The sequence below is a fragment of the Hydractinia symbiolongicarpus genome, chromosome 12 (genome assembly GCF_029227915.1).
Source record: "Hydractinia symbiolongicarpus strain clone_291-10 chromosome 12, HSymV2.1, whole genome shotgun sequence".
Classification (NCBI taxonomy): Eukaryota; Metazoa; Cnidaria; class Hydrozoa; order Anthoathecata; family Hydractiniidae; genus Hydractinia; species Hydractinia symbiolongicarpus.
The window spans coordinates 22,414,614-22,441,895 of record NC_079886.1 but is presented as its reverse complement, the minus strand read 5'-3'; the positions used below and the strand labels follow the sequence as shown (position 1 = coordinate 22,441,895).

Sequence of the window (27,282 nt, the reverse complement as noted above, 5' to 3'; positions counted from 1 at the left end):
TCTACAAAAACGTTTCTGCAAAACGTGCCTCAGTTGATCATTCGCGAAAATTTGTTCCCGTGAAATCTTAACAGTTAAGTAAAATACGCGAAAATTTATTCCCACAATAAAAAAAACACAACGCAAACTTTTCATAGAAATTTGGTATCAAATATCCATTTTTGTTAAAATCGCAAAGTGCAATAAATTAATTTCTGCGGGTGTAACAAAAAGTTTATTTCCGCGAAAATTTCTTATGCCGCAAGTTTCTTTCCTTAAAAAAGAACCAATCATAAAAAAAGGAACCGCATATTTTAAAAGTAAAATGTTCATATATATTCTCGGAATACGACCTATGTTTTTTTTCTTCATATAAATACAATCATACAACAAAATGGCTACATCACAGTCGAACTTCCATTAAATCAACTCGGTTCACGTTTTAATTATGCATACAAATTCAATATTTTAATTGGTTCAGTTTAAACTTTTTCTTTTGGTTAAGTGATAATTTCTACAGCGAACCACATTCGAGAATTTCTAGGGCGGACATGTTTAATGGAAATTCACCTTAATACGTACTAAAATAGGAAAGCCAAAATTTTTTTTAACACCAAACATGGTTACACTTCCTAAGATTTAAAAATTGTGTTTTATGTGACAAATAATTCCTCCGTGTGGCGTGTTTTTTATCCAACATTACAAAAAGTAGTTTTCCTGTCCAGAAGGTGAAGGTGGAGTGTTCTTAGAACTGCAGTCTAACATCTCATGTTAAATTAATTGACTAAACAAGCCTTTAGTATTGTACTTTTGCAAACACAAAAAAAATTTAAAACAAAAACTCAACAAGAATACTCGTCTTGTGGTGTTGTAACAAAAAATTGAGAAAAAAAGAACACCTACATTTTTCTTATAAATATTACACCGATTTGATATTAAAATAAATTCACTTGTTAACCACCCCACAAAACTAAAGGCAGCAAACAACATAAGATTAACTCCAATCCAATAATTATAACTTAATCGAAAAGTTAAACAAGTTCATAAATTTAAGTATTTTGTTACTATAGCGAATAGCACATAGCCTTGTGGGCATACTTACTTCGTCCGTATAATGTTGGGGCTATTTATAACATAAGGTGACATAAGTACTTGCGGATTATGCAAGTCGTTTTATACAAATGAAACAGCTAGTGATTGTAAAGAGCACGATTTTATGAACTAAGTACTACAATAACTATTTACGCAAGATTAAATCCCTCCGCAAAGAACAATTAAAAAATAGTACAATTCTTTGTCCTGGACAAAATTATTACGAGTAAAGTAGATAGTCTTTCTTACACGCTCTCTTAAAATGAAACTTTTACACGGGAATTGCATTTAAAAAGCGATTCCCGGGTAAAAGTTTCAATTTCTTTTGCTTTGATACCTTTCTTTTTATTCATTGAAGGTACTGGCGCTTTGCACGCCGGCTTAAACTGACCAGCAAAAGAAGATACAGGTAATTCGAACAGGACACTGTGTTTTCTACCAAAATCAAGCGAAACCAGAATCTGTTTCGTTAACACGGAGATGGGTGGCAATTTTATACACTGTGCATGTCGGGGAAAATAATAAAATAAAGCTAAAATATAAAATAATTTGAAAATATTTCCTAGAAGATTAATCACTTTTGAACTCGCTGAGCCAACCATTCAAGACCTTGGTACAACCTAAACAAATAAAAATAAGCAAGTACAAGTAAACTGAAATATAAAGAGCAACTTCACTGATCAGTGCACAACAAAACGGGAACTTACCCTTCTCCAGATAAAGCACAGCAAGCCTATACGAGAAAAAAAATAAAGTTTCTTAACCTTTAAACTTTCCTACCTAACATTTCAAAAAGCTGGAGTTATTGCTTGTAAATATTGTAAATTACTTGACGCATTTTTGTCACACATATTTCATAAGAATATCAGGGTGAAATTTAAGGTTTAAATAATAGGTATTTTAGCAACAACATTCGTAAGTTATTTCGTCTGGCTTATGTTTGCTAAATAGGACCTTTTACGAAGGCAACGCAAATAATATCCTTGTTAAAGTTGTCAAATATAGGAATTATTATAGGTTTCCACTTTTATTTATTTTTGTGAATGTTCCGAAACCAAAAGAAATGACCGCCGTCTTGCTGACCCTGCAAAAATAGCTAAATAACCCTGCATACTGACCTGCATGTGCCAGCCATGATCTCGAATAGATGTTAAATTCAGTTGTTCAGATAATTCTGCCGTAGACATAGAGCCCTAAAAAAAAAAGAATTCTTATAAACACATAAAAAAAAGATGTGAAGAAGATGCATCTCTTTCTATCCTTGTTGTCTTCTGATCCTCACTGCAGTGGTTTTAGCCTACATTTTTTCAATAGAATATTATTACCTTCACATCCTGCTTATTTGCGAATACCAGCAAACTAGCATGACGCAGCTCCTAAACAACAACAAATGTGAACACTTTAATCACTGGCTAATGTGCACGTATACGTATAAAAGATTGCATGAAGGTGAGTTTAAGAAATGTGATATACAAATGTTGCAATCAAGGAGGAATGTCTTATATGAAACCACATAGAAAGCCTAGAAACCTTTCCATTTTTTAGTGAAAATAAATCTTCACGAGTTCAGTTCGAGTGTGCGGACTGACAGAAGATTGTAATAGTTCTTGTATCAAATAACACAGCAACTCTGGAAACATAATTTGAAACCATTATTGTTTTAAGTCGAAATTGAAAGAAGATTGGTTCATGTTAAAAAAATCTTTGACAACGAGTTGTAAAATTTGAGAATGTCTTTAGGCATATCAAGTTAGTGCAAGTCCGTTTTTTTAAATTTGATCTTGTTTAAGTGATTAAATTAAATATAGCTAAATATTTTTTCAGTTTTTGTTCCAGTACATGAAGATTTTATGGATTAGCTTATTTAAATCATGTTATAAAATGATTATATGTGCTTAGATCATCTTTATGACTCTTTAGTGAAATATTGATGAAAAAAAGGGGAAACTGCCAAACAGTAATTTTAGAAGGTGAAAAGGGTGAATAATAAACTGTGTCAAACATCCTTTTTCTTCAATATATAAATAACAAGAAAGGGCAAGGGAAAAAGATACTACGTACAATCAAAAACATAAAAGAAAAAGAAAAATATGTACTCACTTCATGTGACAGCATATTGTATAATTCAGATTTTGAAATATGTAATCTTTCTCTATCAGTACTATCAATCACGAAAATCAAGAACTAAGAAAAAAAACAAGTCCCAGTTATACATGTTTTTTACTCAAGTCACCTACATCCCTGCTTTTGAAAGCTACCAATATTTCCTGGCTGTTTATGAAACACCTTATGTCACATTCTGATGATGTATTTAGAAACAAAAACATCACCATCATACCTCAGCAGTGGAATAATATGTTGACCAGTCTTTTCGCAAAGAATCTTGACCACCTATATCCCACATGCAAAATTGTGTGTTTTTCCATTTAACCTAGAAAGAGTTACTAATATTAGATTCAAAGAAGTTATTAAGTATTTTAACCTATACTATCATTTATTTATTTCTTAGAACTTCTTCACAGTTTTTGTCAAACACCTTATAATCAAGTTGATTTATTAAGAAGTATAAGATACTAGCCGGGTGTCTGTGAAAAAATCCATGTGCTTCCCCATTGTACACCGTCAGGCATCGCTATTAACTTAACTTATGTAAACAATAGGCTGTTAATAAGAAGCCTACTACTCAAAGCCATGCACTGAGTCTGCACCCTTTACACCTCTGTGCTTCACTCAAACAAAACTAAAGATTTGTAACTTGTAAAAATTACCTCTTCCACATTACTTCCAATCGTTGGAGATGTCTGCACAACTTCATTCATTAAACTATAAATGCAAAGAATAGTTTAAAAAATAAATTTTACAAAATGTGCAAAATGACCATTATGTTTTAACACAATTTTAAAAACTGTTGTTTATGCTCATTCTTCATTACTTGCCACCTCTATCAAAACCATAACTTTCACAAAACAAATACCTTCGTGCACATATAAGAAATCATGGCATAACAATTCCATTTTTAAGTCAACTCCCTTTCAAAGTGTTATTTAACAATTTTTTTTTATTTCTATATGCAGAAATTACTTGTGTTTAAAATATTAATACATTATATTATGGATAACACATAACTAGAAATTTGAGTTTGAGGTGAATAATTAATTTAGGGATTACACACAACCAGATAATACATTTAATAATAGGTTATAGATAACACATGCTGATAACACATTATAGATTTGTTTTGAAATGAAATTCAAGATTGATCTTAACAGTTTTGTCAAGGATTATAATAACACAACTTATTCCCTGATACTTAAGCCATGTCCACAAGACAATATTTTCAGGTGATAATAACAAATTTATGTTAATTACTATCACCTAAAAATGTTAACTTGTGTCACCAGAGAAGCTTTTTGTTGCTCACAACATTTTGTTGTTACTCGGAACATTATTTTTGTTGCCAGTAACAAAATACAAAATCAAATCGATTTGATTTTGTATCTTGTTATAATGGCAACAAAAAAATGTTGTATGTATCTAAAAAATTTTGTGGGCAACAAAAGAAGGTTACAAATATATTCTCTATTTCGCCACTTCCTACAACAATTACGATGCAACACTTTTATGCGCAAACAATCATAATGCAGCAATTTCGCTGAATGATCAATGTTGCGCAGATGTGGCAGCATAAATAAATTTTTAGGCAATAGTAACAAAATTGAATTTGTTACTATCGCCTGAAAAAATTGTCTCGTGTCCCGTGGGTTTAAATTGAAAATTTTTTCAAATTATTTTATGACAGACACAAAAATTTAATTTACTGCAAAGTTTACCCAAAACGAGACTACTGCACATGTCTACAAAACTTTTTTTCGCACGTTTTTTGCACAACCAAATGTAAATATGAAAACATACTAATGTGGTTTGAAATCTAATTTCTGATTATCACTACTATACCCTAAAATGTCATTTTCTTTAAAAAACATGAGTAAGAAAACTTACAACTGGTAAAGTATTGTTGTTTTCCCTGCATTATCTAAACCAACAATAATGACTTTGTGTTCTAAAAAAAGGAAATTACTATTTTAAAACTATGTTGCTATATGTCTGTATCAAAACACTGATGATATTGACTTGATTTCGAAGTTTGCATCATGCTGAATGTGTGAAGTTAGAAAATTGAGAACAAAAACTGATTGACAAAACTAGCATGTTTGCTCTTAAATGTGACAGCATAATTTATCCAGCATAATTGAATCTAAAAATTGTTAAATGCTAAAAAGGAAGAACTAATAATAGTGTTTTTATCAGATATGTGAATTGATTCCATTTTTGTCCCAGGTGATCCCTAGTTACCCACACAGGAGATAAAATTTAGCAATGTAATGGTTTCACATCTTTAATCATACTACTGTTACCACATTTTGGCCTGGTTCGGTATTTTTAGTCAAAGACAAACTCTTATATAAGAAATGATATACTTTTATATTATTGTATATATTATTGTATATATCTATATAATAATATGCTAGGTCCGTGTGTCTGTCTGTGACTTTTGCAAAGTGGATTATATTCTTCACTATTTTCTTTGATAAAGTCTTTAAAACATCGCCCATAAAATTGTTCTGTAATTTACGAAACTTTAATGTTAAAAATATATTAACGTCAAAGGAATGTATATTAAATTAATGAAGCCATTACAGTGCACCTAAAACTTTGAGGGCAAATAACTTGGAAAACGAGGTAGTGACGTCAATGATTTTTCACCGCTTGGGTAACTAGGGACCACATAGGCCCAATTTGGGTAATTTTCCAAACCTCGGTAACCAAATCCGTTTCGGAATGGACAGGTTGATGACATCATCAAAAAATCTTCAAACCCTAATATCTTTGCAACCGTTTGTCAAAAGTACATTATCCTATACATTTTCTTGATCAGTGTTTCAAGATCTATACGATGAAGGCAACAGTCAAAAAAAATTAAAAAAAAAATTTTTTTAGGTTATGAAAAAATTTTTGAACCCTTATATCTCCTTAGGCGTTCCTCGAAAACATATATGATCCTAAGCATTATTTTGATTAGTGGTTCAACCTCTACAAATTACAGAGAAAAAATAAACTAATTTTGCAATTTTTTTGGGGGGGATCTGTACTGCTGACGTCTAGCGAAACATCTAAAAAACCTATTTGTCCATTGTCCATCTGCCTAGCGTATGATCCGCCAACTCTGTGAATCCGACAACTCCGTGAAACTTAACACAGCTCTGTCTACCACTTTTAATGAATGAATTTGATTCGGGCGGTTTGATACTACAACTCAATCATTTTAGGGGTGTCAGAACTTGCGCATGACAAAAATTTGGCAGAAGTTCAGCCAGCTACACCTTTTTGTGATTTTCAAGTCAAGCGCGACGGTGGTCATTTTTGATATATATTGTTATGTCAGTTAATTGATTATAATTATGGTCATGTTATACCTTTTGTGAGGGCCCAATGATTCGAGAATGTTTTCTAATGAATATTTTAATTTTTTAAATATTTTTGCTAGTCATCAAAAAGCAAGAAAACGTCACGGAGTTGAAGGATCCATCACGGCATTATCGGATGATAGTACATGTCGGATCCGGCTTATTTGTCCACTAATAATTTTTTTTCTTCCTGTCATACCCCCCTGAACGGTCTGCGACAGTGGATTTCTCCACAGGCCTTATGGACTAGTTATTGTATATTTGATAGGTTCCTACAACAGGAGAATTATGGGTTCTTCCTGATTGACATTAACCTTTTCCTAAACAACTAATTAGGCGGCATGACCTAATTAGGGAAGTCGTTTAGTTAGGCGACGTGATGTAGTTTAATTAGGCTACCCGTAGTCTAACTAGCCGAACGAAAACTTTCTGTTGTAAAAATGTCAAAATCATTGCGTTTCGCACTACAATTTTCATGTGAATCAAATCTGTCCACTTTGCAGACAAATTTGACCAATTATCGTCTTATTTGCATCGCGCATTGGCAACTTATGGCCCAAACCTCATGTGGCAATATTTGTTGTTTTAAATAATGGATTTCAGCCATCCATGACACAGGAAAAAAATATGGCTGACGAAAACGTGACATTGTTTGGCAAAGATTTTAGCGTTGTTAAAACAGAATGTGAATAAAAAAGAAACGTTACAAAACAAACAAAGTATTTGTTACCACATCCATCTTAAAAAAAACAAATTTTTTTTGCGTTTTGTGAAAGAATATCTTCATTAAATTATTGTGTATTTTACTATCGTCACCTAAATGGCAACACATAACCTAATTAGGTTATATATTTCATTTTGCCATAATTCTTCCTTGCGCGAACACATCGAGGCACGATTGACAATTTTGGAATCATGGTCGCATTCTGAACAAAGAGTTTTTGCGATTTTTTCTTAGGAATGTGTGACAAGCCATTAAAAATTTTAATTTTTTAACTAGGTTACATATGGCCTAACTAGGCTACAATGAGTCACCTAAATAGGTGTTATGCCCTAATTAGCCTACCATCGCCTAATTAAGTGTTTACCCTGACTGTTAGACGAGTCTCCCGAAATTGAGAAAATTATTTTAGTACATCTGAGTGCTATGTTAATGGCTAGCTACTTATATTGGTGATGCTGACCTAACCTAGAAATATTTAGCTAATTATCACAAGATAAAAAAGAATGTTACCTTTGTCTCCAAAAAGTGTACTCCAGACTTTAGAGAAAATTAATCCCATTACACTTCAGATACATCACTATAGATAAGAACTCTTTTTCCCCAAGCAGCAGTCTATTTTTCCGCATGTAAAAAAGCCTTTTTTGACCTTAAAAAATATAGGTTCTAAAAAATAGGAACTTTTAAAGATAGTTACGATTTTTTTCTGTTAACAGAATAATTAATTATAGCCCACGAGTTATTTATTTCGTAATAAATACCCGGTCTTTCTGTGTCCTGCTCTTTCTTCAATTTTTCGTCTATGATTATTAAAATCGGTCGTAGTAATGAATTTCGGATGCAAAAGGGCCCGGACACACTAGCCTTTTTATTCCACCGATTTTTACTTTATATTTTATAGCGTGTTGCTGCGCTCGGTTTTCATCTAATTTAATAAGCTCATCTTTTTGTCGGTGAAGACAGACCACCACTAAATTAGCCAATCACTATTCGTCTGGTGAAAAATACACAAAAAATTATTTTTATTCTGGGAATCTTTTTTTTTAAATTTGATTGATTAAAAATGTGTATACATCGAATTTCATCGCGACGGAATAAAAGAATAAAGCTTAACTGCGCGCACAGCGTACTGTTCTGCCCAATCTTAGGACGCTGCTCAATCTTTAGACATAAATTTGCCCAGTCTTAAGACTGGCCGGCCAGTCTTAAGACTGGGCAGGGCGTCACAAGATTGGGCAAAAGACCATGTTAGGCCCATCTTTGGCGCCGTTTAGATTTTAAGGAAGGGATGCACCACACGAGCTCTGTTTTTTGCGACTCCCAACAAAAATTCTCAGGCACATTAAAACATCATATTTTGGGTACTGTTGAATTGACCCGGCCTGTTTTTGGACACAGTAGAGTGAAAATCGTAGCTAGCTAGCTAGGTAGCTGGTAGAGCATGTGTTATACATTTAGCATTTATATACAGCTTGTAGTAGTGGCTAAATTTTAAAAATAAAATGTTTATATTTATGAAGTATCAGAAAAATCGTATTCAACCATATTATTAGTTAGCTAGATGTTAATTTCATTGGATGAGATGTTTAGCCAGCTAGCGAGCTGTAGCCAGCTAGCTAATATCATAGTCTATAGAAGAAAAACTTTATAGACTATGCTAAAATGGTTGAGTAGTTTCAATTTTTTATACATAAAATACATGTTATATATAAATTTTTGGCTTTTGATTATCCAAGAAAAGTTCAGTTCCTATTAAGAGGTAAATTCTAAAAATTTTATTGTTCTGTTTGTCTTCCACAATTGTTCTAAGATTGGGCATGTACGTCCGTAGATTGGGCAGTCCAGTCTTAAGACTGGCCACCCATTTGTCACTGTCGGAAGATTGGCCTGGCCAGTCTTAAGACGGGCGCGTTCCAAGATTGGGCAGCACACTACCAATCGTTATCAAATTATTTCGTTGATATCCGCCTTTACTTTTGTGCTTCAGAATATTTTCGGGAAAATGTTTTAGCATTTCGGTTTTAGCCACGAACGGCCCTAAAAGGTTAGTCAAAACAAAATGGCGGACGAAATGGATTCGCTTTTGATGTCACTTATTGAGAAAGAAATTCCTGACGGTCGTAATGCATTGGCTGATAGTCATAAAAACCTAGCCGTTTTGTCAGATTATTGCAAAGAAAACTATTACAATAGGTATTTTTTTAACTTGTTAGCTAACTAGAAGATCTGGGCTTTTACGAATGACACAACTCTTTTTCAGCAGCTTGCATCTCTATTCTGCGTGTAGTCAGAAAAAACTCGTAGCGAGGCTATGTAGCTTATTTAGGCCATAATAAAGCTTAACATTATAGTCTAACATATTAGCAGTACCCTAACCCTGCCAATAAAAAGGGTACCGATTAAGCACGCTGTAAAAAAAGTGCAAGCGTTTTTCGGCAAGATAGGCGTTTTGAAAACAAATTAAACCAAAGAATGCCAAAAAAAACAGACACTAATGATTCTAAAAACTATAAAAATTAAAATAAATTTACTAGCTCTATGTGGTAGTGAAGTTCTTAAAAATTTTTTTTTGCTGGTTTTTGATAAAATTTACTTTATAAATAACTTATATATAAACTTTTTTAACTCCCTTCTTTTTAAGCGCCTTCTTTTTACATTTCGGGAATGCTCTGGGCAATTCGGGCAAGTTCGAAAAGTGCGGGCGTTTCGGAGGACAACCGCCAATTTAACTTGAAAAGTTGCCCAAACCCAGCCTTATTTCTGCGGGCGTTTGCGAGTTATCGACACCCTCTTGCCAGCAAAAACCTTTTCAGAAATAGCGCAGTCATATTTATTTTCCTGCACAAGTGATGCAAGTCAGACTTTGCACTCTCATATCTCGAGCTCTATCAAAAGATTTATCAATTTCTTGGCTCGCTGAAAACACCTCTATATATGACGATGAACTTGGGTGATTTTTTTGAATAAAGTTTGCGTTTTCGCAGATAATTCTTGAACTTGCCTGAATTATTCCCAAATTTTGCCAAATTATTTATTTCTGAAATGCAAAATAGTGCTTTTAATTTCATTGACTAAACCACAAAAAAAGGAAAAGCCTTTTTAAAAACACTGCACCAACAAAACTTTTTTTGAGATAACATCACAGTATTATTAGCCATTTTGTTTTCCGTCCAAGTTATGTGCAGGACTTACAAGGTTTAATTATTGTTGTTAATAAACCATGAATGAACACTTCTGTGTGAAAGGCATGTTTAGCCCAGGCAGTTTTTATTGTAATGTTGACATAAACTCTTTGTTTTTCTGACATAATGATCTTCCATTGGGTTCTCAGATAAAGAATTATGCTTTACTACAATAAAAAAGTATGTTTTTATAATTTTTAAATAGTAATAGTAGTAATAGTAATAGTAATAATTTATTCATCAATAGACAAAAAGTACATGATTTTATAGAAAAATGATTATATAAGTAATGTTGTAAATAAGTCTATTGAAAGAAGATCACCACAAAGCAAAATAGCTTAAATGAAAGTGGTGACCACCTAAGAAACAGGACATCACAAAAAGGACAAAATACAAGACAGGACTGGGACTAATATCAAAAACACAAAGGTAGGAGTTTATGTAGATAAGTCTAGTCAAATAGGAATTTACCAAGAAAAATCAAAGTACAAGGCATGATGCAAAAAATATGGAGGCTGATACAGTTAAAAAATATAATAAAATTTAGTAGCTGTTTAAGAAATGCTGAAATAGGATAGGTTTGATCTCCGAAGTAGATTTACTAAGAAGTCGAAAAGGAAAAGATTTTTGTACCGCATTCCACGATTTTAAAGAGTGAAATCTAAAAGACTTTTTCCCAAATGATGTTGAAAAAACAAAAGGTAATTTTAAAAGCCCTTGTTGATGAGAAGTAGAGTGAACTGAGTGGTGTGTAGGGAGTTCCAAAAGAAATGAGTCGGATAGCATGATTTTGGAGAATTTCAATACGATGTGTACGATAACTTTTTTAAACCCAAACTTGTGAACAGTATAAAATACGTGAATAAAAGATGGCATAGTAAATCAGCAGGAGTATATTTTTGGGGACAAGGTGACGGATTTTGGCTAGAGCTCCATTAGCTTTCTTTAGACTAATAATGGTATTATTAATTTGTGATTTCCAGCTTAGGTCAGAGTCTAGAATGATTCCAAGATATTTGACTTGATCACTGGGATAGATTTTTGTACCATTAACATTTAATTTAAAGTTGAAATGAAGTAGATGCAGGCTTTTTCAGGCAAAATTTTGATGCCAAACATGTCTTTTTTGCTGTTTTACTGGTGAAAGTTTTGAATTTCTGTTACTTTTTAATGTATCATTTCTTTGAATATTTTTAAGAATTAACTAAAACAATTTTCTCAAATACATTATTTTCTTTCTGATCGAATAAAACAGGAAATAAATTTCTTGTTACAAGTTCGAAAACATGCTATCGCGTATACTTATGAGGCACAATTTTGTCAAATACTGTGATTGTGTGATCCGAGAAAGTATATACACAAGGGTGAAACTTGGGCCACTTTTTCAATAAAATTCATGCTTTTCGTCTGATAAATCATAATTTGCCAAAACTATTCCTGAAATGCAAAACAGCACTTTCAATTTCATTCAGTGTTATTATTTGTTTTGGATAAAGTTGTTCGCAAAGGATAATATCCAGAAGCAAATTAAACTTGACTCAAGACCTTGTTTCTGATTCTTGAGTCAATCCTGCTCTATTTTTATAGCTACCGTGATTGTAGGACCCAACATTTAGTTCTGTTTTCCTGAACAAAATTATTTATTTATTTTAATTTAACACTATCAACTTTTAAGCATTTTTCGTATTTATCTTTTAAAACTTTATAAAAAAACTTTAAAATCAATAATCAACAATTAAAATTATTGCAACATATCAAAACATTTTTAAAAGTCATAGGGCTAAAGGTCAAATAATTTATTAAAATAATTTTGTGAAAACAAAACAAAAATATTTTTTGTATTTTGGACAGAGTATTATTTCTTTACACTAACAATAAATCAAGCAAGGTTGGAAGAATAAAAAAATTTTACATTTGCACCAGTGTAAATTTTTTGTTCTACTGAAATTTAACTTGTTTTCTTCATTGCTTTAAACTTCCAATGTATATACTATACTGGTTCGTACATTCTGGTTGGTGAGAGTGAGAAACTTCTTCACTCATAGAGACTCAGCACTTGGTTGGGATGATTGGGAAAAATTTAAATAAGTCTAAAAAGGCGATGATGTGAGTGAAACACAAAGTTATTTCACAATTTAACAAAGTTATGTACACACCAAGTTGACTTTTGCAGATGCTAGGTGAAATGCAATCTATTTCTTTTTAGCAAACTCCAGTATCCTCTTGTCTGCCCCCCCCCCCCCCTATTTCTAAAGCTAATAGGGCTTTTGCAGAAAATGCAGGGTTCTAAAGGGCAGGAGTTTTACACTAACAATTGAAATATAGCAATTTTAAACTAATTGACCAAGGGGTCTCTTTAACACATTAGTTACAGATTTTAAGTATTCTTGTCAAGCTGAAAGTGTCTTGTATGTGTATGAGTTTGGATATTCATTAATCTTTATTACATTTTTAGTCCAGACAAGGAAAAGGCGCTAAATGAAACAAAAGCATATGCATCGCAATCCTTGGCCAGTGTGGCTTACCAGATCCATTCATTGGCTGTTAACATTCTTCAAATGATGGATCAACAGACAATTCAGCTGCAAAAAATGCAGTCTAATGCAAATAACATTGGTTTGGTATGTCCTTTTTTGTGTCTGGATAGATTTATGCAACTATTTCCAGCATCTAATTGTAAGGCGCACAGTTTCTTCACATTGTGCAGAATTTTTTGAATTATTTATAATACACAAGACAATGTTACATCGTTTCAATATCAAAAAGCAATTAAATTAATATACCAATTGCGTTGGCTTTTAAAGTTTGTTTTGTGTTATTCAGGTTGTTGAAATTCACAAAGAGAAAGTTGCAAGACGTGAAATAGGTGTACTTACTAGCAGCAAGAATTTCTCTAGATCTCACAAGATCGTTGCCCCACCTCAACAAGAAAAAACACAGCGATACAAAAGAGAAGATATCGATTACACGTGTCTAGATCATATAGGTTAGACTTTTTTTCATTAAAGGGGCTACGAAACGGCTGTTGGTTTTCGACTTTAATGACTTACACGAAAGTCGAGCTGATGGCGGAGAAAAACAAAAATGGCTATTTTTCCGGCATGTATGTAATTTACAGACTTGAAGATATAGATATATCTAGAATTTTTATCTTCTTCAGCCTTGCTCATATTTTTATCCAGAATGAGTGTTGCTGAAATATTTCTTTGTAATATACTTTTCGAAAAAAAATATTGAACCCGCGAGCAAAGTGCGCTGGTCTGTTCATTGCAAAAAACGCATTTGCCGGATTTTTAATATGTGCGCGGGATATGCGGAATGTGAGCATTTTAACCTGTTCGCAGCCCCTTTAAAACTTGAATTTTTACTATTTTTTCAAAGCCATATCACTATTTTGTAGGGACAACAAAATAAATATAGTAAAGCACTAAGAGGTTTTAATAAGTATAATATTTTTCTGTTTTTATTAGGTCATGGTGTAAAAACTAATCGTCGAAATGATTCTCAACGCCGTGTTTCAACTTCGTCTTCATCTGGGTCTGTGAAAGGAACAAGTGTCTCAAGTGTTCATTCCAGCTCACAGGGTTCATTGCAGAACTCCATTTATCAATCAGTCAACACTCCACCATCTGACAGAAAGCGACAATTTGGATCGTCATCTTCAATGCCACCTGCGCCACGGCCACCTATTGCTCCTGTTGCTCCATTTAAACCAAAAGCACCGCTCGCCCCTGCTCCCGCCCCACCGCAACATGTTCCAGCTGCCCCTCCACCACCATCCAACATACCTCCACCACCTATGTTTGTGCCAGAAAGAGACTATGACAACGGTAAGTCAGTAAGTATTACCCCTCCTCCTGCTACCTCCTCCCCGATTCCCACCGATTCTACGTTACATTCCGTCAACAAACGACCGTCGTTAACTCAACATCTTCTGGAGCAACATCGCTTCTCAAGTTTTATGGAAGAACTTAGTGTTTCACTCGACAACTCATCTGCTGTGGGAGATAAACTATCACCTGGTCGAAGAAGATCAAGTGCCGTCGATCTTCTATCACCTGGTCGAAGAAGATCAAGCGCTATTGATCAAATATTACCTGATCGGAGAAGATCAAGTGCCGTGGATCTTCTATCACCTGGTCGAAGAAGATCAAGTGCCATCAGTCCATCACTTAGGCGTTCACTCCAGAACATACCAACCCCACCACCTCTCTCCCCCAAACCCAAACATGTACCCAGTGCTCAACCAAATTCTATCCCTCCATCGTCTCAAGTGGCTCCACCTCCACCTCCTCCTTTACCACCACCAACACCACAAGCTTCTAATACAACAACTGTATTAGCACCACCTCCCGCATCCCTAAATACAGCGTCGGCTATTTCTAATGTGCCACCTGCCCCGCCACCCCCTCCTTTCAATTTAAAAGAAAAAGCTGAAGTAGCACCACTTGTGTTGTCTAAAAATGATTTTCCTCCTCCTTTGTCCCCAGACGAGGTTCCTCTCCCTGTACCTTTGGATGAGATTCCTCCCCCAGTACCCTTAGATGAGCTACCACCTCCTTTATCCTTGGACGAGTCTCCACCCCCAATTTCCCCAGGGGGATATCCATCCCCTGTTCCTTTGGACGAGCTTCCACCTCCCGTGCCCTTGGATGAGCTTCCACCTCCCGTGTCCTTAGACGAGATTCCACCCCCTGTACCTTTGGATGAGCTTCCACCTCCTTTACCCTTGAATGAGCTCCCACCTCCTATGGCCCCAGATGACTTCCCAGCTCCTTTGTTCTCATTAAGTTTCCCACCGCCTTTGCAAATTATGGACCTAGGTAATAGTGGTAAGTTAGGACATTTTTAAAAGAAAAATTATCGAATGTAATTGCCATAGAAGTTTGTTGTAACTACACAATTTCTGTATACACGAAGTTAAAAATACTTTTATTTGTTTATAGATGACGATGCACTGCTTCCTCCTCCCCCTCCTGACATGGACGATCTGTATCAGATACCAACCAGTAACATGCTAGCTGAAGATCTACCACCTCCGCCACCGGATAATTTTTATGACCCATCCTCGCCCACCACACCCATGCCTCCACCACCGCCGCCACCAGCAGAACTTTTAGCTGCCGACGGTGCACCTGAAAATTATGAAGAAAAGGGTAATTTTTTCGTTATTTTATTTTTATACTCGTAATCTGACCAATTTTCTACTAAAAAAATGTCTTTTTGTCGGTTATTCCAAATAGTTCATTTTGACGCAAAAATCTGAAATTGTAAGATATGTGAAATGTTTTTAGGTCGTAATTTTGACACCAGCTGCAATCGTGGATGACGTTGAATAAACGCCTTGAAATATGATCATATTTAGACTGCATCAGCATTCCCTTCTCTACTCTATTGACAATGTTAATTAACTATTTTCTTAATTTGTGGAATAAACCCGAGAAAAGAACATAGTTGAGGAAAGAATTTTAGTAGACGTTCCAGTAATTTTTTGTCCACGATTTTGTATAGTAGAAATCTAGGTGTTGACTGAGGGTAGAACTACAGATATTAAAAAGTCATTTAAAATTTTATTTAGTCCTGTTTTTGGGTAAAATTTCTTTTCAATTATTTGACACGTTATAATCTTCTTCATCTTACGTGTTTAGTGATCGCGATTTACAGTTACCAAAAGTTGCGAGACGACGAGTTGGAGTTAACGGAAGGCGATCTTATTTACGTCATCAAGAAAAATGACGACGGATGGTTTGAAGGGATTAAAAATGGCGTACAAGGTTTATTCCCGGGGAATTACGTTACCGCTTATATGTAAATATGCGTAGTTCGCACTTCAGTTTGTATCTGTCATGTGTCGTTTTCTGTCTCGTCTGCCGTAGTTTTAGTATATTTAGAAAGAATGATACTGACCTATGACTACCTCAAGCATGGATATATATTTACGGGTCGATTTTTTTTTTATAATTTTGCGTGGTTTTTTTTTCTCGTCACTTTAGGAGCAAGCTTAAAGAAAATACAACCAATAGGTTGTATTTTCCATCTCAAGTAAAATGCTTTGTCCTCCTATAAAAAGATCAGATCAGATTTTAATCAGATCCTACAGAGCTGTAGATCGAAATAACAGATTAAGACAGAGTTTTTAACAATACAACAGGAAGAAACATGAATTTATAACATAGTTATTTTGGGTAACTTGATAGGATATTTTGTCTCCTACAACTGTATTTTTTTTATTTTTGTCTGGAAGATAACGCGGTCAAAAAAAATTAAAGAATTCTCCGCTTTTAAACACTAAATCCGTTTGTTTATAGTTTGCAATGATTTATATTCATATTCCGTTAATTTTTTGTACTTTTTTGATTTATAGACCACATATTTTATAATATCTTTCTTGATGTTATTTTTTTGACATCGATTGATCTCAAAAAATGTATCTTAACTTTATATTAGCCTATTTTTTTCTGCAAACGATTGTTAATTTTTTAGCCCAATCCTGCTTAAAAAATTCAGAAGTATTTTTTTGTCAGTCTACAGGATCTGCTCAGCATTTTTTGTGCTTATAACAGCTACCTATTTATTTGTACCTCAGCTAAGATTTAAATAAAAATTCAGCTAAATGCTAGATTTCAAATGTAATATTTAATTTTTTGTGTACGTGAAATATAGACTTGATGTCAATTTTTTTTCATGTTTTGCCCTCGCGACGTTTGAAAAAACACTTTAAATAATCTTTCAAAGGCAACTTTAAAAGCTCGTAACATATAAGCAACGAAAAATTTTTAAAATATTCCTTCGCCAACAATCTTTCGTCGTTGAATTCGATTTCTGGCCACCGGTTGTCGCGAATTTGACGGAGTTAGCAAAAATTCAATTCTTTTTGACATAAGTCTACATCTTATAAGTTGGGTTATGACACGTGTTTGCTAATAGATGACATGTTGGTTACGCTTACGGAGTCTTAGGGTTACAAAAAAAAATTATTGAAACATGTTATTGGTAATGCAGGAGTTAATTTTTGCAATTGGGAAAGTTATGTTTCCGATCGGGATGATTTTTAATAAAAAATAATTTTAATGTTTTATCTCGAGTCCTTAAATTCAAGAAAATGTAATCTTTTGCGGGAGGAAATTTCACTAAATATACTCGAATTCGGAAATTTAAAATTTTTAAGTTAGCGAAAGCAAATTCTGGCGAAAAATATTAAAATCTTGCTAAAAATTTCTTGATGTTAGATTTTAATAGCAAAAGTAATTCTTTTTCTTTATCGTTCTGCACACTTGGTTATAATAATAAATTCCTCAAATTACGCGAAATTAAATTCTCGCAAAAAATTAAAATTTTCTGAATTTACGAAAAAAAATTCTTACGTAAAAAATCTTTTTTTGTTTCGCGAAATTAAATTCCCAAGAAAATTTCTTTTCTTACGGTGTACATACAGAGAAAAGATTGCACATCTAAGAATTTAGTACCTAAAGGGTTTTGTCTTATCAAAGAAAAATTGCCAAAATTATTCCCTTCAAGGTGGGTCGTCCACATTCATAAAAAAAAAACAATCCGTTTATTAGCGTTATCAATTGGATACTCTAATGGAATACTTTTCGCGAGAATTTAATTCCGTAAATGAATAGTTTCAAAAATTTTGCGAAAATTCTCATTTTTTTAAACAACAGACCTTTGTTTTAACATGAAATCCCAGCTTGATATTCTCATAAAGCATGTTTTAAAACAGAAAAAGTGTGCAGCACAAGTTTACAGCTATCTATCAAATAGTTGAATTTTTGTAAATGGCAACAAGGGCAATAATGTTGTCGAGCTCAAAGTTGTTCAACAGCGCTTTTAAAATATCTGAATAAGCGCTCCATAATTAAAGATTTTAACATTCTACAGAAATTTCAAATATTTTTTGTGTGCTATGCCACGCCCATCTTTAAAGGTGCTTTCACCCACTTTTCTTAAAACTACGTTGTTTACGTCCTGTGTTTTAGAAAAATTTGCAGTTTTTGTGGTTTTTAACTCCCGGTAAAGTTGTTTTATTTCGATCATAGATGGTAAAAAGGTATCTTTTCAAACAAGAATATATTTTGGGGATTTTTTGTCCAATTGGCGCGTCAACAAGTTGGTGAATTAAGTAAGTAAATATTTGTCTTATTTTTTTCGCGTTGCCGTTTTCGTTAGATCTTTCGGAATCAATTTTTGACGCGTTTTTATATGACAGGAATACAAGAAAAATATAGCTGGTTGATTCAGAATTATCCAACCTTCACTTATATTTCGTGTTTAAGAAGCAGATGAAAAACTTTGAGTTTGAAATATGGAACTATTTCATTTCCAGCCTGTTTTTGACGATTACCATTGAGCTTAACACTATCACTATAAATATATATAAATTTTCGCTTTTTATATTCATTTACAAAACTATAAATAATAAATTTGAAAAAATAAAAAATTATGAACAACGCAATCGCTGCTTTAGAACCGTGATCATAAAGTTGACACAAGTAAGCCACGTTGTCGTAAAAGAGAGGTTCTGAAAAATAGGCGGAGACCTCAAGTAGCACCACAAATTAATATATAAATAAATCCAATGAGTAAAAATAAATTTAACAACTCATAAATGGAGAAAAAAAATCAAAATTCTACAAAAACATTGACAGCGAAAAAGTATTCCTTAAGCAAGATCATCAGAAAACTCGTCGTTGAATTCATTGTCGTGCTCTTCTTCGTCGAAATCTTTTGGGATATGAGCAGCATCTATCAGTGCTTGCTTTTCTGCCCTACGATGACGATCTTCCCAGTTATAACCTGTTAAATTAATTCGTTTGCGCATTTCCTTCTCGGGAATTTCACAATCATTTTCTACACTCCAAAAATCAGATAAATAATCGTAGAATTTTATGGGAAGGTTCTGGTGCAGCATTCCGCATATCTTACACAGAAAGTAACTCTCGAAGGGCCAGTCCCCCTCCAAGGGGTGCCATATTTTGTATTTCTGCTTCCATTTGAAATACTCATTATAGGCGGTATCATTTTGATCGAGATAATTTATATAATCTGCAAGATCTTTCACAGATTTAAACTTTGTGGCGTCGATAAACGAACCGGGTATAGCCAATCTTGGATCGCTATAATTCGCCCCTCCTAACACTATAGGAACTAATCCCTGTTCTAGATATTTCCAATACTTTTCACTAATATAGTCCGTGCATATGCCGTTTTCTAAGGACAAGTAAAACTTATAGTCATCCAAAACACTTTGGTTACACCATCTTGTGCAGATGATTTTATTTCGAAAGTCATCTCGACAATAGCCGCCGACATAGACACTGGTGAATTGCTCCAGAGCGTGCACAAACTCCATACGAAATTCAAAATCACAATTTCCAACTAACCATGCAATTGTACGGCTCTTTCCTTTCGCATAATTGAAATTGGGATCAGGACGTCGCGCTTTTTTCTTTAGTTTTCGGTACTGCAAATATGGCAGATATATATCACTGTCTTTCTTATAAGTCATAGTCCAGTTAAAAAACCCATTGTATGGGATAACCCCATCTTCAGTGTTCTTTGGAGTTTCTGATGTAAAAAATATCCATCGCTGAGACCTTGGTCGATACCTCCGTGACGAAAGTCGATTTAACAGACCTATGCTTAGCATATTACGCTCATGAAAAATTACAGCGTCTGCTTTCGAAAACAAATCTTTGTCGTAGGTAACACGGCAGTTACTTGTTTTGCATTTCGTTCTTTTAAGATATCCTTTTAGTTTACTTTGTGGCAAGTTGTACCATTCTTCTGATCTATGCAGAGCTGTGTATATTAATATAAGCTTTTTATTCTTATCTACACTTTTTTTCTCTTCGTTCGGCAGTATTATGTAGGGAAACTCCCTCTCTATAGCTCTATCATCACTCCGTATGTTATTGTTCTGAGTTATGGGGTGGTCGTTCGTTCGTATGTTTTGGTGTTTAGTATTTCTGCCTTTTTTTCTCGTAATTTTACTTTTTATAGGTTTATGGGTAGTTAACTTTAAGAATTCATTAAATTCTTGATCTAACTTTATTGCATCAGATAAGTGTTGTTGATTATGTACCTCAACCTCCTCCGTGTTTTGCTGTTTGTTGTCTTCAACTTGACTGAAAAATAACACAAGATAAAATAACACAAGATAAAATACCACGAGAGAAATAACACGAGAGAAAATAACACAAGAGAAATAACACAAGATAAAATAACACAAGATAAAATAACACAAGATAAATAACACAAGAAAAATAACACAAGATAAATAACACAAGATAAATAACACAAGATAAAAAACACAAGATAAACAACACAAGATAAAATACACAAGATAAATAACACAAGTTAAATAACACAAGATAAATAACACAAGATAAAATACCACGAGAGAAATAACACGAGAGAAAATAACACAAGAGAAATAACACAAGAGAAATAACACAAGAGAAATAACACAAGAAAAGTCAACACCCAAACACGGTTCTTAAAAGAGAAAACCTTATAAACCATACAGAGATTAGATTCTTACAACTTTACACAATTCTTAGCAAACGAAAGATTTATCAATTTCTTGTTTTTCGTTGCTGCATTACATATTTTAGTCTGAGCTTCTTCTACCTTAAGGGAAGAAATTTTTGGGGAGTCGAAACCGAAAGGCATATTTCGAGGAGGATAGGCTATAAGAAAAATCTTCTGAACAGGGAATATGGACATTTTAGAGGACATATTTTAACGTAGGTTTCTGAAAATTTCTTTGGAAAAATGTCAACTAATTTTTGCGAATGGGCATTTTTTATTTTATTTCATGGAAGATATTTTCGTGAAATAAAAACTATTGGTTAATTTAGCAAAATTTATTTTTGCAAATTGGCGAAATTCGCGAAAATTTCTTCCCTTATTAAGGTATGCAGTACTATTTACACTAGCGCATTCATTGTGTAAATTTAACATTTAGGCAGTACTATAACGTGAAATTATTGCTAATTTTACACATTATAATTTTAAAAAACCTAAATCGCATACAGCTTCCATAAGCCTATGACTAAGGAAACAGAATAATTACTATTCTTGTAATAACCGCAAGACCCTAAATTACTATGCATAATACCTGAATATTCTAACATATATAAAACACTGGTGTTTATGGAATCATACAATGCACATAAATAAACAGTATTCAGCTGTTACGATGTTACATAAAAAACTTTACCTTTCATCTTTACTCACATCCTTTTTATACCAATGAAATATGCTTTGATATTCCTCAGGTGTCATCATCATGTATGTGAGCAGCAAAATACAAGTAACAAAAATAATCACAGGTATTCGATAAATCAACTTCATAATCAAAATCTTCATAATAACGATACAAAGAGGATTAATTATCTAACATCTAAATAGGTCTATATGTTAATAGCATGCATGACTTTTAGGGCGGGTGCTGGTTTAAGAGGGGTAGTTAAAAAAAATACTTTTATGCTACACAGCTTTCTTTTAAGGAAATGTAAAATCATAAAATTTAAAAACAGAAGATGTACAGGTATAAATAATATGTCTCTGAATAAAAATTTTTATGGTTTCTCTATGTCAATTAAATAATAGAGAGCTTCCTAAATAAACATTGTGACATGTAGACGCTTATTTGAGATTGGGCGTTTAATCGAGCATTTAAAGTATTGCAGTATACACATGCTTAAAATATGAATCTAAAGCAGCAGAAGGCTTCTTAAAGAAAAAAGATAAATTTAATATACAAAGCAATAAATTTCAATTGTTGTCATTGGCAAATGTCCATCAGTATCCTTTTCTGGACAATGTGTTATTAACCTTGACGATATCTTCCCATTCATACTACACAGATACCCCAAACAACATAAGTAAAAAAAAAATTTTTTTGTAGATAAATTATTTCTAGGTTGATTTTAAACTATCTCTGCTACACAGAAGCTTGCAAAAAGAACTTTAAATTAAGAGCTACTTCAAAGAGAAATGAACATAGAGAATAAAGCATAATTAAAATCACATTATTTTAAAGGAAGAAAGTTTTGTGGTTCGGATGAATCGCAAAATTTTGCATTTTGCTAGAATTAACTTTTGCGGTTCGTGAAAATTAATCCTTTTTGCGGGAAAAACTTTTGCGCTTGCCAAATGTGAGTAATATTTTTCGGAGTGGCGTAACAGACCAGATTATGATTTAAACAAATGCTGCATCCAAAAGACTGAATTAAAGAATGAATCGTTAAAGCTGTTAATCTAGACTTTCTTTCAAGAGACATAACCATGATGTAGAATGTCATACGGAAATAATAACTTCCATGTAAACAAAAAATAATAAGAAAATCATACAACTTAAATACTAATCAATGACGATAGTTGTTTCACTCCTCTGCCAATTCTGAAATTTCTTTCGAAGATGTCCGACAGCTGCAGTTTTTCCAATTTCACATACTTTTATGGCAAACGGGTCGAATGGGTTACTTACCCTTTTCTTCAAAGACACAGTTCAACTTTTGTGAAGGTTCTGGTTTCCAAAACCTGTGGTAATAATGGTACCCACGAACAGCGGCTGTAAACTCAATCACTTTATCATAAGACATTGCTATATTTTATAAAAGAATGAAAAATATTCCGACTGTAACAAAAATAAAACAATCGAACACACCAGAAAGAGCTGGTTTCTATTATTTAGGGATTTCGAATTCGAATATCAATAATAAAAACGTGTTTTGATTGATAAAAGAAAAGAAACCGATTCAGAACAGTAACCGGTACGAAATAATGTCTTTCTTAAGAAATTACGGGGTGCTTTTAATATTTTTGATGAATTTAATGATGAAGCTGAACTAAAAGATTGCGTATTCTTTTAACGTAGATCTTTGTTGTATCTATTATTTTCATGTTAAAAAAAAAGAGACAAGTTGTTAAAACTATTTCTTCTTGTTCAGTTAAGCAAAGTAAATCCTCTCTGAAATATTTCTTTGTACCAAAATTTCTTCCCTTTCACTGTATTTGCGTCAAAGGAATGGTTCACTTTAAAAAAAACATTTTTTCTTTCTGAATTCCTAATATATAGAAAGTAATTTAGTTATTCAAAGGAAAATTTTATGAAAAAAACTTTTGCGGTTGGGATAATTATGAAAATTTTTCAGGAAAAAACGTTTGCGGTTCATTAATATCACACCAATTTGCGGGAATAAACTTTTGCGATTCGAGACAAAACCGTAAAAACTGCAAAACTACCAGTTACAATATCATTAAAATTTTTTTTCTTTTTTGTACATATAACAAGAAAATAACTTTTTTTACAGTATCTAGTAACCTTAATTGCAAGGATCAAGATCCTGATACTAAAGGGAAACTGTACGGAATGCTCATTTTTAAACTAGTTAAGAACATTTGAACATCTAACACAAAGAAATTATTCTTATATACAAAGGTCAGGATTCTCGCAGCAGGATTAGAAAACTTTTCATTGAGCTGAACATTTCATTCCTCCTTATATCCAGGCAAAAAAACTTTAAAAAAGGAAAAAATAATAATTGTGATATTTATCTATAAGAAAAAAGCCAGATAAGAAAAAAAGAGCTTTTGAAGTTTATTGGCTGCCAATGTGAAAAAGAAGTAAATTTTGACACGTTGTATTGTGACAGCCACCCCTGAATGATCATAGAATTTGTGTATTTGTTTTGTTTTGTATGTGCTTGCTATAGGTTGTGCATTAGCGTATACAACGATCTAGTTTTTTATATGCCTGTTGGTTTCTATTTACATATTTTGTCCTTAGGGAAATTAGTTTTTGTTTCTTTTGTTTGCCCATGAGGGTGTCTACTTGCAGTATATGTGAGGGCAGCCTCACGTTTTTTCAGGTTTTTTTAAGGTTTTCATCTGTAACCACCCGGAAAAATCTGGGCCCATGCGAAACCGTCCGAATTGAACCGAAATGCAACGCGTGTGAGCTAATTGTTCTTATTTAAATTTTATCGAGAAGAAGGAAGGTGCTATTTTGTCGTTGTACTCTCAGTTTATTATTGTGGAATTTTTTTACAGCTATTTATCGAATAAATCATTTAAAAAAAAAACTTCCACCACCACTGCTCAACATTAAAAGAATAAATTATACATTAGTGGTGACATAGATTAGTGGTTATAGCTCTTGTACTCTGTGCGGGAGACCGGGGTTCGATTCCTCTTGACGGTGATTCAACATGGGCGAGTGAATGTTACCATAGCCCGGGGTTAACCCAATCCATGTGAGGAAAATTGGGGAGATGGCACACTGTGTGGGCCGTTGGATGTTACTGGGAGTTGTCTAGTACAGCGCAGGCCCTAATTGGGTCTGCGTAGCTCAAAATGAGCATTAAATACTCTAGGACTCTCCATCTACGCCACGGCCCCTCCTGGAAATACTAGACAGGGTATATCCCTCGATATTTGTGAGACTAGCCATGTAAAATTTGCATATCTATCTATCTATACATGGTAATAAATGTTGCAGTCTGTTCTGAAATATTCTCTTTTATTTGAAACACTTCTCTTCCATAAACTCAAAAAAATCCCAGACCCAATTCTGGTCAGCAACATTGGTTGAGCAGGATTTTTTTCCTGTTTTTGAATAAATGACATAATGGTTTGTGGCTATAAAAAAGATCCAGTGTTCTTAGCAACTCATATGCATATTATTTCTATTATTATAATTTTTCTAATGGTCAAACCAAAAGACGTGTTGTTTCTAACTAGAAATCCCAGTCTGATATTCCGATAAAGCACATTCTTTTAAAAGAGAAAGCACAGATAGTTTGCTTATTGGACGCTACACCATCAGGACTGTGGGCAGCCATTTAATACAGCTTAATCTGGATGTCAAACACACATTTAACTAAATTTTAGCATCTATCTTATTGAATAAATCCAATATTTACGTGCATATAAACATCTCCAATACATTAGTTTTTTCAAAGCACCTTTTGAATCCGTGGTGCTGGAAATACCATTCTTTTTTTATAATGTAGTGGTCAAACTGACAATGTAAAAGCTGCTGCGGTGATTCTAATCTGACCCAATTTAGAACATGGCCCGTCTTAAGAAGGGACGGACCATCTTTAGGCACGGTGGCCCATCTTTCAGTCTTTCAGAATTTCAGTCTTTCAGAATTTCAGATATATTGGCTTCGGAAAATAATTGCCGAAGTAACTTCGCAATTTTTAAAATCACTTCAGCAGTCCTTCGGCAGAAAAAATGCCAAATGGTCAAAAGCACTGAAAACCTTCGGCAATTGCCTCGGCAGACTGCGGCATTTTCTTCGGTACTTTTTAAAACGAAAAAAATATAAATTGATATCAAGCCTTGACAAGTGTAAACATCAACAAATTCAACTGAGTTAATCCTGATGTTTTTTTTTTCTTGGGAACAATAACACAACCTTACTTGGTCACTTCACCATTTTGAACCGCAAGCCAAACTGAATAAAACTACGGGGATGATAATAAGTTTGTCAACACAGTGCAGTGCATTGGTTGAAGGGATCGTGTTGTCTACCTTCACGTCATTTAAGGGTTTTACAACATTCTCCCTTAAAAGAGAATTCAATATGTGGGGGCATCGAGACTATATGTTTTTTATTTTTTGTCGTTTTCGAAGTGGGCAGTGGAAAGTTATTTGTGTCATTGTGGCAATATCTGTTTGATGAAATCTAGGAGTATGGATAATATGAATATTCATAAAAAGGGGAAACTATAACAGTGGACGATCGAGTTTTTCTTCGGCAATATTATTGCCGAACCGGAAGCCTTATAACTGCTAATACTTTGGCAATTAAAGTTAGCGTTAAAAGATGTTTGTATACATACACCTTGTATTTAACTCCAATAAGGTGAAAAAAATGAACTGCTGCAACTTTTTCTGGCATATTGTTGTATATGGCCAGCTGAAATTAAATCGAGTTATGCATTTCAAGATTGTTGTGGGTAGCAAAAAACAACACTACTTGGCAATTCTTGGTGCAAGACCATATCAGTGAATGCATTTTTTAAAGCAGTCAGAGACTTCCTTGTTGCATGATTGGAGATGTTTTTACCTGGATGTGTGCGTAATGACTAGCTAAATAATTATGACTCAGATCAATTGCTAAGCTATTGTTTAAGCTATTTATGTTTACTTTTCAAGATAATCTTTGGTGGAATTATTGCAACTTAACCTATTACGTAACTTGAGAGGCAGAATCGTTTTGGCTGGGGCAGCCACAATTGGATTATCTTGTTATATATATATTCAAGAAACAGGGACTATGACTATGATTTAAAGAATTATTGTGTGTTACGTTAATTCATACTATATGTGATCAGTCTCACCAGTTTCGAGCGACGTCTTTAAAGCTCCCATTTGAGCTAAAAAACCTTTTTTGAAATTCTTGCTCAAGTGGACGACAGCCTTATGTGCGAATGAAACCAACAACCACTTAGACATGAGTTGAACTTCTACCGACTGTGTTATTAATACTCATTTGTCAAATTTATTTGTGAACTTATGTCCGTGTTTGTTCAATTTTTAAGAAGCAAGAATGTCATGGCATTTGTATTGCTCATTATATTTGTAATAGATTATATGTAGAGAATTCATGATTTATTCTCCTCCATACATTTTTGTTCTCATTATTCCTCTCCTATAGCCACTGCATTTGTCCATAGTTGCACTAGGCCTGTCTACAATTTTTTTGAATTCGTAACAGTGAGTTGCTCATGTTACAAGGTTTAACTTTATTGACTGGGAGTCTTTAGACTGGCCTATGTTGTGGCTGTTTCTAAAAAGTGTCAAGTTAGGCCTATTCCTT

At 33.6% G+C, this 27,282-nt stretch overlaps 3 protein-coding genes across 3 annotated transcripts; 1 reads left to right on the top strand and 2 right to left on the bottom strand.

The window, feature by feature from the left end:
* Positions 1–291: 291 nt before the first annotated feature.
* Positions 292–8,078, bottom strand: LOC130621558 (ADP-ribosylation factor-like protein 5B). The gene is made up of 9 exons (XM_057436861.1): positions 7,771–8,078; positions 5,071–5,131; positions 3,840–3,894; positions 3,410–3,502; positions 3,172–3,255; positions 2,397–2,447; positions 2,190–2,264; positions 1,779–1,804; positions 292–1,691 (listed from the first exon to the last, which is right to left on the bottom strand). The coding sequence occupies exons 1-9, from the start codon at positions 7,817–7,819 to the stop codon at positions 1,646–1,648; spliced, it is 540 nt and encodes a 179-aa protein (XP_057292844.1). The 5' UTR covers positions 7,820–8,078; the 3' UTR covers positions 292–1,645.
* A 1,192-nt stretch (positions 8,079–9,270) lies between these two features.
* LOC130621556 (abl interactor 1-like) lies at positions 9,271–17,114 on the top strand. Its single transcript, XM_057436859.1, has 6 exons — positions 9,271–9,450; positions 12,895–13,060; positions 13,263–13,425; positions 13,910–15,271; positions 15,386–15,595; positions 16,088–17,114. Exons 1-6 carry the CDS (start codon positions 9,317–9,319, stop codon positions 16,249–16,251), a joined length of 2,199 nt encoding a protein of 732 aa, XP_057292842.1. The 5' UTR covers positions 9,271–9,316; the 3' UTR covers positions 16,252–17,114.
* Positions 17,115–18,678: 1,564 nt separating this feature from the next.
* On the bottom strand, positions 18,679–23,126 carry LOC130622769 (alpha-(1,3)-fucosyltransferase C-like). The gene is made up of 2 exons (XM_057438277.1): positions 21,667–23,126; positions 18,679–20,569 (listed from the first exon to the last, which is right to left on the bottom strand). Exons 1-2 carry the CDS (start codon positions 21,813–21,815, stop codon positions 19,105–19,107), a joined length of 1,614 nt encoding a protein of 537 aa, XP_057294260.1. The 5' UTR covers positions 21,816–23,126; the 3' UTR covers positions 18,679–19,104.
* Between the last annotated feature and the right edge of the window lie 4,156 nt (positions 23,127–27,282).